The 12,628-nt window shown below is 49.2% G+C and overlaps 1 protein-coding gene across 3 annotated transcripts in view; it reads right to left on the reverse strand.

Annotated features, from left to right (window-relative positions):
- LOC106589857 (caskin-2) overlaps positions 1–12,628 on the reverse strand; it is a 94,523-nt gene continuing 81,895 nt past the window's right edge. For all 3 annotated transcript variants that reach the window (XM_045710107.1, XM_014180255.2, XM_014180258.2), the window contains 6 exons: positions 6,442–6,527; positions 6,249–6,359; positions 4,913–5,014; positions 3,387–3,525; positions 857–3,167; positions 1–777 (listed from right to left, as the gene is read on the reverse strand). In XM_045710107.1, coding sequence (XP_045566063.1) covers positions 681–777; positions 857–3,167; positions 3,387–3,525; positions 4,913–5,014; positions 6,249–6,359; positions 6,442–6,527 — 2,846 coding nt within the window. In that variant the 3' untranslated portion in view covers positions 1–680. The remainder of the gene's footprint in view (positions 778–856; positions 3,168–3,386; positions 3,526–4,912; positions 5,015–6,248; positions 6,360–6,441; positions 6,528–12,628) is intronic.

Below are 12,628 nucleotides of genomic sequence, written 5' to 3' on the forward strand. Positions count from 1 at the left end.
TCAGTTTTCAGTAACATTTAAGAGTCTCATGTTAAGAATATTGACACACAACATAAGATTGGGTAAAGTTTAAGACGAGAATATGATATAATTTACAATACATGTTAAAAATGGACCCTTATTCCCTTTGTGGTAAAATCTGGTTGGCTCAGAGCAAAGATGTAGCAAAGCCACTCGTTCTGTAATAAACCCGTGCTCTATGTCATAAACCCGTGCTCTATGTCATAAACCCGTGTTCTATGTCATAAACCCGTGCTCTAAGTTATAAAACACAGTAAATTGTTCTGTGTTATTGTGCTGTCTTTGCCAAGCAAAGCCATTGATCCAGGGTTATGCGCTCCAGTTAAGGCAAGTCCCAATGTGTGTGTTTAGGATATCCACACTCTTTCAAGTGCAGTCAGAGGCTCTCCACATTGTGACTGCTCTCTTCACCCCATTGCCCCCCCTTCACCCTTTCACTTTCCCTCTCTCTTCCTCTCCTCCCCCGCTCCTACTTTCTCTCATCCACCCTATGAAACATGCAGATCAGTCTAATCAATTCTAGCTATGCATCGCAAATGGCTCCCTATTCCCTATATAGTGCACTTCTTTTAACCAGGGCTCTATAGGGAAGAGGATGCAATTTGCAACCCAATCCTACTGGTCCTATTCAGGTTGCCTTGAGTGAAGTGAAGAGGTATTTAATCCAACATGGCATCCAGTTGGTCGGCGAGGTCATCAAACATGTTGCCGATGTCATCCAGGATATTCCCTGCTGCTTTCACTGTGCTGCTGCCACTGGGAAACAGAGAGGAGAGTGTTAACACGGTGTGTGTGTGTGTCTGCCTGCACGTGTGTGTATGCGTGGGTGTCTTACCCGTCAGTGCAGTCATCCTGAGACATTTTTCTCTCTACAACTTTCAGCGCTGCCTCCAGTGACGTGTTGGCCTCATCCAGCCTCCTCTGAACCAACACCTCCGAGCAGGCCTCACCAGTCTGGGCCTTTCCTGCTCTCCCTGCCTGGCCCGGAGGCACCAAGGTGCGGTAGGATGGAGCGGGGGTCGCCTGGGCTGTAGGGGCTGAGGTTATGGATGAGCTGAGCTGGGGAAGTGTAGAGGCAGAGACAATAGCAGGTGTCTGATTCGCTGGCCTGGATATTACTGTTACTGGTTTCTGTGGATTGCCTGGTATACAGGTGGTTGTGTGTGTATTTTGACTGGCTGTTACTGGTTTCTGTGGATTGCCTGGTATAGAGGTGGTTGTGTGTGTATTTTGACTGGCTGTTATATGGTTCTGTGTGCTGCCTGTCGCTGTCTTCTGTTTACTGGCTGGTATAGGGGCGAGGGCAGGTTTGAGGGGAGGGCTGGTTGGTTTGGAGGACAGGGGGGGTTTCTGGCCTCTCTGTAAACAGCTCCCTGACCTCACACCTGCTTCCTCCTCTTGCTTGTCTCTGTTTGTGTGTGTGTGGAAGCCGTTGGAACGGCCGTGTGTGTGTGGCTGTGTGTGTCCATCATCTTCGCTGGCGGTGAAGATCTCGTCCAGTGTGTGTGTATCCCGGTCTTTGGGCTGACGCCGTCGTTTGACCGTGTCCGACTCTTTGAGGTTGAACTCAGGGACCCCCAATGACTTTGGGGCCTGCATTTGTGGGTCTTCTGGAGAAGCCTGGGGTTGGATTTCAGGGTCTGACCAGAAGCCTGCTCCCATCCTCGGCCGCTGTTTGATGGTGAGGTTGCCCTCTTCCGCGAAAGGGAGGTTCTCACTGGAGCTACTCTGAGGTGATGTAGAGCTTTCCAATACTGAACCATCCTTCCGCACTCTCTCCTCCTCTTCTGGGCTTCTCTCTATCCCTCCATCTCTATCCCTCCGCTCGCCCCCCATCCTCCTCAGGTCTCCCAGCCCCAGAGTGGGTACAGGTTTGTGGGAGGCGAGGGTGGGGGTGCGAGGGGAGGGTAACGCTACCCCCTTAGAGGGGCTGCCCCCGGGCCCGGACCCCTGTAGCCTGGCTGCGATGCTTCTCACACTGCCTGCACTCTCTGTCTCCACCCCTCCCACTTCCACCTGCCCTGACACTACTGCCGCTCCTCCTGATTCGCTGGCCTGGCTGCCACTCACCGAGCTCATCCTCTTAGGTGGCGGTGGGGGCGGGCCTTTGCGGCGAGAGCGGACAGCGAATGAGTGGCTCCGGGTGATGTGGCGTTGGACGGCGGAGGAGTTTGATTGGCCGCAGCCTGGTTTGCGTCCTAGTGTTGCGTACGAGGGCATGGTCACCGGAGGAACGGATTCCTGCGGCGATGACTCGTCGTCTTCCGGTTCTCCATCTGACAAGGCGTAGCGGGACAGACTCTGGGTGCGTTTCTTAAGTGCCTCTGTGTTGAGGCCTAGTCCTGGGAGGGGGATTGCTCCAGCCTGGGGCTTGGGTAGACCACGTTGGCACAGATAGGTGCCTCCTTCCTGGGTGTGGAGGTAGTTGAAGGCCCTCTGTGTGGGGGAGGCCTGGGGAGAGGAGAAGGGGTGAGGGTGGGGGTGGGCAGGGGGCTTGCAAGGTTTGGGTTTGCTAGGCACGGCTGGGTAGGCGAAGCGGGGCATGGAGTTGGGGGTGAGAGGAGGGGTGAGGGGGGTGATGGGTAGTTTAGCGGGTGTCTGGGGGTGGCGCTTCTGGTCTGACCACACCTCTGTGAGTCTCTGTCGGTCTCTCCCTGGACTACCTCCTCCCCCCTGTCTCCCACCTCCTCCTCCCCCTCCTCCCAAGCTCTCGTCCGAGCGACTGTGCACTCCAGCCGATGCCAGAGTCTGTTGGTGAAGCTCTTGGGAATATCCTGTAAAATTCCCAAAATTCACAGATTTTCCAGAATTCCCGGATCCGCGGGAGCGCGTTCCGATGCTCTCCTGGCTAATGCTCTCCCTCACACCCATCCCAAACCCCCCTCTCCCCACCCCTCCTCCTGCTGCCCTCCCCATCACGGTGTTCTGTAGCTCTGTGCTCAGCTCGCTGTCATGGAAGGAGAGGAAGGGTGTCCTGGGGGTGTGAGGGGACGGGGGGCAGCAGTCGGTGGGGATCTCGGGGGGCTCGATAGCCACCAGGGCCGTGGTAGGTTTATGCCGGAGCGTGTCGGAGCCGTTGGCATGGTGACGAGAACGATGCAGGTCACATAAACGCTTCACGGCTAACATCAGCTTCTTCTGATGACCTGAGAAAGAGAGAGAGATACAAGAACACAAATTGTAGAAAACAAAAGAACTTCAAGAACAGTCATTTTTGTATACAAGTGGTTAAAAAGGTTGCTGATTGGTTGTCAACAGCAAGGCTGTCATATTGAAAAGGGGGTGTGTTCAAGAGGTCTCACATACACTGCTGATGCACAGATGCACTTCAACTAAACAATGTGAAGAGAGTGATGATTTCTTACCCAGCTTGGTGATTCCTATCTCTGATAAGTCCTCCCAGGTGATATCCTTGATGATGCTGATGGTGTCATAACCGTTCTCACACAGTCTCTTCTGGTACTGAGGCAGACCGATCGCACTCAACCACTCTGACAGCTCAGACTAACAGAGAGAGAAGGAGAGAAGGAGGCAGGGAGGGAGAGATGGGGAGAGAGAGCGAGAAAGTGAGAGCGACATGGTGAGAGAGAGATGGTGAGAGAAAAACTAAAATAAAGCATTAATTGAATTTAATTCAATTGGAGAGAGAGAGAGAGAGCGAGAGAGATAGACAGAGAGGGAGGAGAGAGAGAGAGATGGACAGAGAGAGATGGACAGAGAGGGAGCAGAGATGGACAGAGAGGGAGGAGAGAGAGAGAGAGATGGACAGAGAGAGATGGACAGAGAGGGAGCAGAGATGGACAGAGGGAGGAGAGATGGACAGAGGGAGGAGAGACAGAGAGAGATGGACAGAGAGAGATGGACAGAGAGGGAGCAGAGATGGACAGAGAGGGAGCAGAGATGGACAGAGGGAGGAGAGACAGAGAGAGATGGACAGAGAGAGATGGACAGAGAGGGAGCAGAGATGGACAGAGAGGGAGCAGAGATGGACAGAGGGAGGAGAGACAGAGAGAGATGGACAGAGAGAGATGGACAGAGAGGGAGCAGAGATGGACAGAGGGAGGAGAGACAGAGAGATGGTCAGGGAGGGAGGAGAGAGAGAGAGATGGACAGAGAGGGAGGAGAGAGAGAGAGATGGTCAGGGAGGGAGGAGAGCGAGAGAGTGGGAGGAGAGCGAGAGAGAGCCGGAGGAGAGAGAGTGGGAGGAGAGAGAAAGAGGGAGGAGAGAGCGAGGGAGGAGAGAGCGAGAGAGGAAGGGAGAGGGAGAGTTGGACAGAGAGCAATAGAGATGGACAGAGAGATAGCACAGCAATCACAGCAGCAAGATTTGTGACCTGTTGCCACAAGAAAAGGGCAACCAGTGAAGAACAAACACCATTGTAAATACAACCCATATTTATGTTTATTTATTTTCCATTTTGTACTTTAACTATTCGCACATCATTACAACGCTGTATATAGACACAAAGACATTTGAAATGTCTATTATTTTGGAACTTTTGTGAGTGTAATGTTTAATATACATTTTTAGTTTATTTCATTTGCAATGTTAACATCTGTTTCCCATTCCAATAAAGCCCCTTAAATTGAATTGAGAGATGGACAGAGAGAGAAAGAAAGATGGACAGAGAGAGAGATGGACAGAGAAAGAAAGAGATGGACAGAGAGAGAAGACAGAATGACAGTGAGCTTGTTGACGGTGAGCTTGTTGACCAATAGTTGTACGACAAAAGACAGTTCCTGCTGATTGTAACGCTCAACATGAAACGCTCGACAGACTACATAGACTACTGCACAACTCTCTCTTTCAGCGGCACAGGCCTGTCGTCATCAGCCAGTCATCAGCCAGAGACTGGGTACAGAGTTCAAAGGTCATGTGACAGTCTCTTACAGGGATGTAGTCAGGCAGCCACTCTGGGATGTTCAGGTTGCCTATCTCCATGGAGATCTTCTTTCGGTGGCCTGGTTTGGTCACACCGATGGCGGTCAGGTCCTGGACAGACATACACCAGGTTAGGAAACCCCACGACTCGGCTGTCAATCAGAAAAATGACTACAGAACACATTTATCCATGCTCATTTATTTTGTTGACCTAAAAAATAAAGAGGTAAATGCGGAATACGTTTGTTTTAAATCTCAATGCCGCAAAAAGAAACATTGTAGAGATGTGCGCGTGTTAACCTCTCTTGGGTAGGGGGCAGTATTTTGACGTATTTTGACGTATTTTGACGTCCGGATGAAAAGCGTGCCCAAAGTAAACTGCCTGTTACTCAGGCCCAGGATATGCATATAATTGGTAGATTTGGATAGAAAACACTAAAGTTTCTAAAACTGTTTGTGAGTATAACAGAACTGATATGGCAGGCAAAACCCCGAAGACAAACCATCCCCCCCAAAACAATTCAGCCTACCACAATTTTCAATGGCTGCCACTTTTATTATAAGGCCAAGTCCTCCCAGATTGCAGTTCCTAGGACTTCCACTAGATGTCAACAGTCTTTAGAAAGAGTTTCAGGCTGGTTTTTGGAAAAATGAGCCAGAAATTGTAGTTTTTCTAGGTGGCTCCCATGTTGGCTGTAGTGTTTCCAAGCGCGTGGAAGAGAGCGCGTTCTTTGGTATTTTTCTCCGGTAAAGACAATAATGATTCTCCGTCTTAAATTTTATTGTTTATTTACGTATTATAAACGTTGTTTGACTTGTTTGGAAAAGTTTATTAGTAACGTTTGGGATTCATTTTGTATGCATTTTGATGGAGAAAAACTGGGTGGATTATTGACTGAAGCACGCCAGCTAAACTGAGTTTTTATGGATATAAAGAAGGACATTATTGAACAAAAGGACCATTTGTGATGTAACTGGGACCTTTTGGAGTGCCAACAGAAGAAGATCATCAAAGGTAAGGCATTTTTTATATCGCTATTTCTGACTTTTGTGTTGCACCTGCATGGTTGAAATATGTTTTTCATGTGTTTGTATGCGGGGCGCTGTCCTCAGATAATCGCATGGTTTGTTTTCGCCGTGAAGCCTTTTTGAAATCTGACACAGCGGCTGGATTAACAAGAATTTAAGCTTTATTTTGATGTATTACACTTGTGATTTCACCGGATGTTGGCCAGGTGGGAGGCTACTGTCCCACCTGCCCATAAGAAGTTAATATCTCACTTGCTCTCAAATGTGTCAATCAATTAAGTGTAATCAATAAATGTATGATAATCCAGCGTCTGACCTCTGGGGTCATCCTACTGACAGTAAGTACATCGTATCCTGCTGTGAGGAAGTTAGCAGTGTAGCTCTCCAGCTGGAACTCACACAGCCATTGGTAGATGGCATCAGAGTCCTATAGACGGAGAACAGAGGGTTATCACACAGACATGAACGGACAGACAGACGGACACATACACACACCATATTCAACTTACCCTGCCCACCAGGACCATGTCTGGACACATGAAGCCACTCTGCTCCCCCAACTGAGTACCACCACTGACTTGACGACTTGGACCACCTGGGAGAGAGAGAGAGAGAGAGAGACAGAGATTACAACCTTTACCAAATGAAATGTTCACAGCTAACAGCAAGCATGAGGAAGGACTGAGGTGAAGGTGTATTATCTTGTAGATCTGAGGGGCCAGTCAACAGATCGATGTCAGATTACTGAAGCATGCCTCTCTCCTCTCTCTTTCACATGGGACAATGGTTTTGATCCCACCCCCTCTACTCCCTCGATCCAAACAGGTCAGAGCCCCCATCCTCCGAATCCCTCTTCAGAGTGAAGCAAGCACCTGACAGAGAGGTCTAGAACAGGACATAGGGGCCCCTCTGTACACAGCTCATCAATCATCTACCCTACATCCAAAACACACTTATGCTTCTACTCTCAAGGCAGAGACAAACAGAGAGAGAGAGACAGAGACAGGGAGACAGAGAGAGAGAGACAGAGAGAGAGAGAGACAGACAGAGAGACAGACAGAGAGACAGAGACAGAGAGACAGACAGAGACACAGAGACAGACAGAGAAAGACAGAGAGAGAGACAGAGAGAGAGACAGAGAGACAGACAGAGAGCCAGAGAGAGAAACACAGACAGAGACACAGAGACAGACACAGAGAGAGACAGAGCGAGAGACAGAGAGAGCGAGACAGAGGGAAGAGAGAGAAACAGTACACTGTATCTAGAAGCTGAGTATAGCAGTAAAGTGGAACACAGCGATCACACAGAGTTCAGAGTGTATGAGAACTTTATGTGTTTACAAGACTACTGCCTAAACAGCGTTCTGTGATTTCATCAGACTAAATGCATCATGTTAAGGTTCCATGGTTAGTCTGTCCTTATGTTCAGCATATGTTTTTAAACTTGCTTATTTTAATGTGGGATTTTATTATTACAATTAATCTTGTATGTGAAGTGACTTTGGGTGTCTGGAAAAGTGCTTAAAGAAAATGAAACGACAATGAAAAATGGTTTTGAACTTATTGATGACTTTACATGTATAAGGAATCTATATGATGGGGTCAATGAAGGGTAGATAGGGACGTGGTGTATGGAAAGTTACTGAGTGAGGCAAGGGGAAGTGTAGAAAGTTCATATTCTGTTCCATGTTTCTAAAGAGGGAAGTGAACGGCAATAGTTAGTCTGATAAGGCAGGCCAGCTGAGGAACTAGGGAGGAGCGAGGAATTCAACAGTCTAGTTAGTCTCTGATAAGGCAGGCCAGCTGAGGAACTAGGGAGGAGCGAGGTTTTCGGCTCGAGGTCAAGTCAACAGATGAAGTGAGAAGAAACCTCTGGGAGGGGGGCCAGAGTGGCCCACCACAACAACCCTCCTACTACAGTCCTATCTCACACAGAGGGGCCCACCACAACGACCCTCCTACTACAGTCCTATCTCACACAGAGGGGCCCACCACAACGACCCTCCTACTACAGTCCTATCTCACACAGAGGGGCCCACCACAACGACCCTCCTACTACAGTCCTATCTCACACAGAGGGGCCCACCACAACGACCCTCCTACTACAGTCCTATCTCACACAGAGGGGCCCACCACAACGACCCTCCTACTACAGTCCTATCTCACACAGAGGGGCCCACCACAACGACCCTCCTACTACAGTCCTATCTCACACACATACACTTCCACACCCACCAAGGTTCTAGCATCAGACAGGACCATGACTACACCAGTGAGAGGAACCATACACCACGTTCCTGCCTAGCAACAGAGATGTATTGGCTGTCTAGATGTGTACTGAGTTAACCCCACTATTAGGAGGTTATAAATATATGTGCTTGTGTAATCATGCTTTGTCTTTGCAGCTGTATGACCCAGTTGGTGAATAAAGTTGGTTTGATTTTTTTCTTGTCGTCCGTTTCTTCAGAACTTAACAATAGTAAACGTCTCCAGTAAAACTACAATCACACTAAAGTAACAGAGTAATAACTAGAGAGATTGCAGATAATAACAAGGAAAAGCCAGGAGAACTGTTACCTCTCTCTCTGAGTCATGACCTTCCTCTCTGCACCCTTTTAATCTCGCATTCCATTATCTACCTCTCTCCCTCCCTCTCTCCCACTTCTCTTACCCACACCATCTCTCTGTCCTGTTGAAGTCTCTCCCTCCATGTTTTCTGTCCCCCCTACCATTTCTCCCCCTCCCTCTCCCAGTTCCAGAGAAGCTGATAGTAGTTAGTTCAGGCCGTAAGCTGACAGAATACCCGCATCTCTATTCTCTCTCTCCTCTTGTCCTGTCCCGTACCCCCTGGTGAGACCAAAGACTAACTCAGTCCCCTTTTATTGCTTCTATAAAGAGCTGAGCTTCTGTCTGTGTCCCAAATGGAACCCTATTTATTTATAAAATTAAATCTAGAATCGGCTTCCTATTTCGCAACAAAGCCTCCTTCACTCACGCTGCCAAACATAAACTAGTAAAACGAACTATCCTACCGATCCTTGACTTCGTCAATGTCATTTACAAAATAGCCTCTAACACTCTACTCAGCAAACTGGATGCAGTCTATCACAGTGCCATCCGTTTTGTCACCAAAGCCCCATATACTACCCACCACTGCGACCTGTAGGCTCTAGTCGGCTGGCCCTCGCTACATATTCATCGCCAAACCCACTGGCTCCAAGTCATCAATAAGTCTCTGCTAGGTAAAGCTCCGCCTTATCTCAGCTCACTGGTCACCATAACAACACCCACCCGTAGCTGGAGACTCCTATCTCCCTTACTAACTTTAAGCATCAGCTGTCAGAGCAGCTTACCGATCGCTGCAGCTGTACACAGCCCATCTGTAAATAGCCCATCCAACTACCTACCTCATCCCCATATTGTTTAATTTACCTTTTTGCTCTTTTGCACACCAGTATCTCTACTTGCACATCATCATCTGCACATCTATCACTCCAGTGTTAATTTGCTAAATTGTAATTACTTCGCTGCTATGGCCTATTTATTGCCTTACCTCCTTACTCCATTTGCACACACTGTATATAGACCTTTTCTATTTTATTATTGATTGTATGTTTGTTTATTCCATGTGTAACTCTGTGTTGTTGTTTGTGTTGCACAGCTTTATCTTGGCCAGGTCGCAGTTGTAAATGAGAACTTGTTCTCAACTGGCCTACCTGGTTAAATAAAGGTGAAATATATATATATATATATATATAAAGGGCACTACTTTTGGCCCTATTAAGGGACTAGGGTGCCATCTGGGACTCTTATGTTTTGCAGTGAGGTGAGTTGGTTTATAGTGAGGAGATCCGTTGTCTATATTGGTTTGTGGAGAGGTAAGTTGCTGTGCAGAAAGCTGGTTTCTGTATTGTTGATGTAGTGAGGTAAGTAGCTGTATTTCTTTCTCTCCCTCTCATTTGCCCTCTGCCCTGTGGCTGTAGCTAGCTAGCTACTCTATGAACGTTTGAACATCTTGGACATGTTCTGTTATAATCTCCACCCGGCACAGCCAGAAGAGGACTGGCCACCCCTCATAGCCTGGTTCCTCTCTAGGTTTCTTCCTAGGTTCCTGCCTTTCTAGGGAGTTCTTCCTAGCCACCGTGCTTCTACACCTGCATTGCTTGCTGTTTGGGGTTTTAGGCTATGTTTCTGTACAGCACTTTGTGACATCTGCTGCTGTAAAAAGGGCTTTATAAATACATTTGATTGATTGATTGATTGATTGGCCTGGTCTTGGCTAGGAGGACAGGTGGAATACTCTGTCAGTCTGACCTCAGACTGAATACAGCTCGTTTAACTTCTTATGGATGGGTGGCAGTATTGAGTAGCTTGGATGAAGAAGGTGCCCAGAGTAAACTGCCTGCTACTCAGTCCCAGAAGCTAAGATATGCATATTATTAGTAGATTTGGATAGAAAACACTGAAGTTTCTAAAACTGTTTGAATGATGTCTGTGAGTATAACAGAACTCATATGGCAGGCAAAAAACGGTATTTTTTTTAACCAGGAAGTGTGGAAATCTGAGGTTTGTAGTTTTTCAAGTGATTGCCTATTCAGTATACAGTGTCTGTGGGGTCATTTTCCACTTCCTAAGGCTTCCACTAGATGTCAACAGTCTTTAGAACGTGCTTCATGCTTCTACTGTGAATGGGGAGAGAATAAGAGCCATTGGAATCAGATGACTGAGAAAATGACATGAGCTCAGTGGCGCGCGCTCCTGTGAGAGTTAGCTGTGTTCCTTTTCCTTTTTGAAGACAAAGGAATCGTCCAGTTGGAATATTATGGAAGATTTATGATAAAAACATCCTAAAGATTGATTCTATACATCGTTCGACATGTTTCTACGAACTGTAATATAACTTTTTGGACTATTTGTCTGAACTAACTGCGCGAGCAAAGTGGATTTGGATTACTCGACGGAACGTGCAAACAAAAAGGAGGTATTTGGACATAAAGGATGGACTTTATCGAACAAAACAAACATTAATTGTGGAACTGGGATTCCTGGGAGTGCATTCCGATGAAGATCATCAAAGGTAAGTGAATATTTATAATGGTATTTGTGACTTCTGTTGACTCCAAAATCGCGGGTATCTGTATGGCTTGTTTTGATATCTGTAACGCCCTGGCCATAGAGAGGGTTTTTTGTTCTTTATTTTGGTTAGACCAGGGTGTTACATTGGGTGGGCGTTCTATATTCATTTTTCTATGTTTTTGTATTTCTTTGTTTTGGGCCGTGTGTGGCTCCCAATCAGGCACAGCTGTAGTTCGTTGTTGCTGATTGGGAGTCACACATAAGGAGCCTGTTTTTCCTTTGGGTTTTGTGGGGGATTGTTTCTGTTTAGTGTCTTGCACCTGACAGTACTGTTTGGCTGTCGGTTTTCTTGTTTTGTTGTATAGTGTTTGTTCGTATATTAAAACTCAAGATGAACACTAACTCCGCTGCACCTTGGTCTTTCTCTAACGACGGCCGTTACAGAATCCCCCACCAACAACGGACCAAGCAGCGGAGTAAGGAGAAGCACCAGGAGAGGGGAAATATGGACTCATGGACTTTGGAGGAGATGGAGAGGTGCATTCAGGATTCCTGGAGATGGGAGGAATTGCTCGATGGAGGTGGACCGTGGGCTCAGGCTGGGGAGTATCGCCGCCCGCAGTGGGAGATCGAGGCGGCGATAGCTGAGAGGCGCTGGTACGAAGCGAGGGAGCGCAACAGGCACGAGAGGCAGCCCCCAATTTTTTTTGGGGGGGGGCACACAGGGAGTGTGGCGGAGCCAGGAAGGAATTCTGGGCCAACTCCCCGTGCTTACGGCAGGCAGCGCAGTATTGGTCAGGCACCGTGTTATGCGGTAGAGCGCACGGTGCCCCCAGTGCGCGTTGACAGCCCGGAGCGCTACATTCCGGCCCCCCGCAAATGCCATGCGAGTGCAGGCATCGAGCCAGGACGGATTGTGCCGGCTCAGCGCGTCTGGTCTCCAGTGCGCCTTTTCGGTCCAGGTTATCCTGCACCGGCTCTGCGCACTGTGTCTCCAGGGCGCTGGGAGGGTCCAGTTCGCCCAATGCCTGCGCTCCGCCCGTGCCGGGCCAAAGTGGGCATTCAGCCTGGGGTGTGGGTAAAGAGCCTACGTACCAGAACTCCAGTGCTCCCCCACAGCCCGGTTTATCCTGTGCCTCCTCCTCGGACCAGGCCTCCAGTGGGTCTCCCCATCCTGGTCAGTCCTGTGCCTCCTCCACGGACCAGGCCTCCAGTGGGCCCCCCCATCCTGGTCAAGCCTGTGCCTCCTCCACGGACCAGGCCTCCAGTGGGTCTCCCCATCCTGGTCAGTCCGGAGCCGCCAGAGCCGCCCGCCAGTCCGGAGCCACCAGAGCCGCCCGCCAGTCCGGAGCCGCCAGAGCTGCCCGCCTGTCCGGAGCCGCCAGAGCCGCCCGCCTGTCCGGAGCCGCCAGAGCCGCCCGCCTGTCCGGAGCCGCCCGCCTGTCCGGAGCCGCCCGCCAGCCCGGTGAGTCCTGTGCCTGCGCCCAGGGCCAGGCCACCTAAGTGGGCGACGCCGAGGGTGGAGCGGAGGCCACGTCCCACACCTGAGCCGCCGCCGTAAGAAGGCCCACCCGGACCCTCCCCTTCAGAGTCAGGTTTTGCGGCCGGAGTCCGCACCTTG

Source organism: Salmo salar, chromosome ssa28 (genome assembly GCF_905237065.1).
Source record: "Salmo salar chromosome ssa28, Ssal_v3.1, whole genome shotgun sequence".
Taxonomy (NCBI): Eukaryota; Metazoa; Chordata; class Actinopteri; order Salmoniformes; family Salmonidae; genus Salmo; species Salmo salar.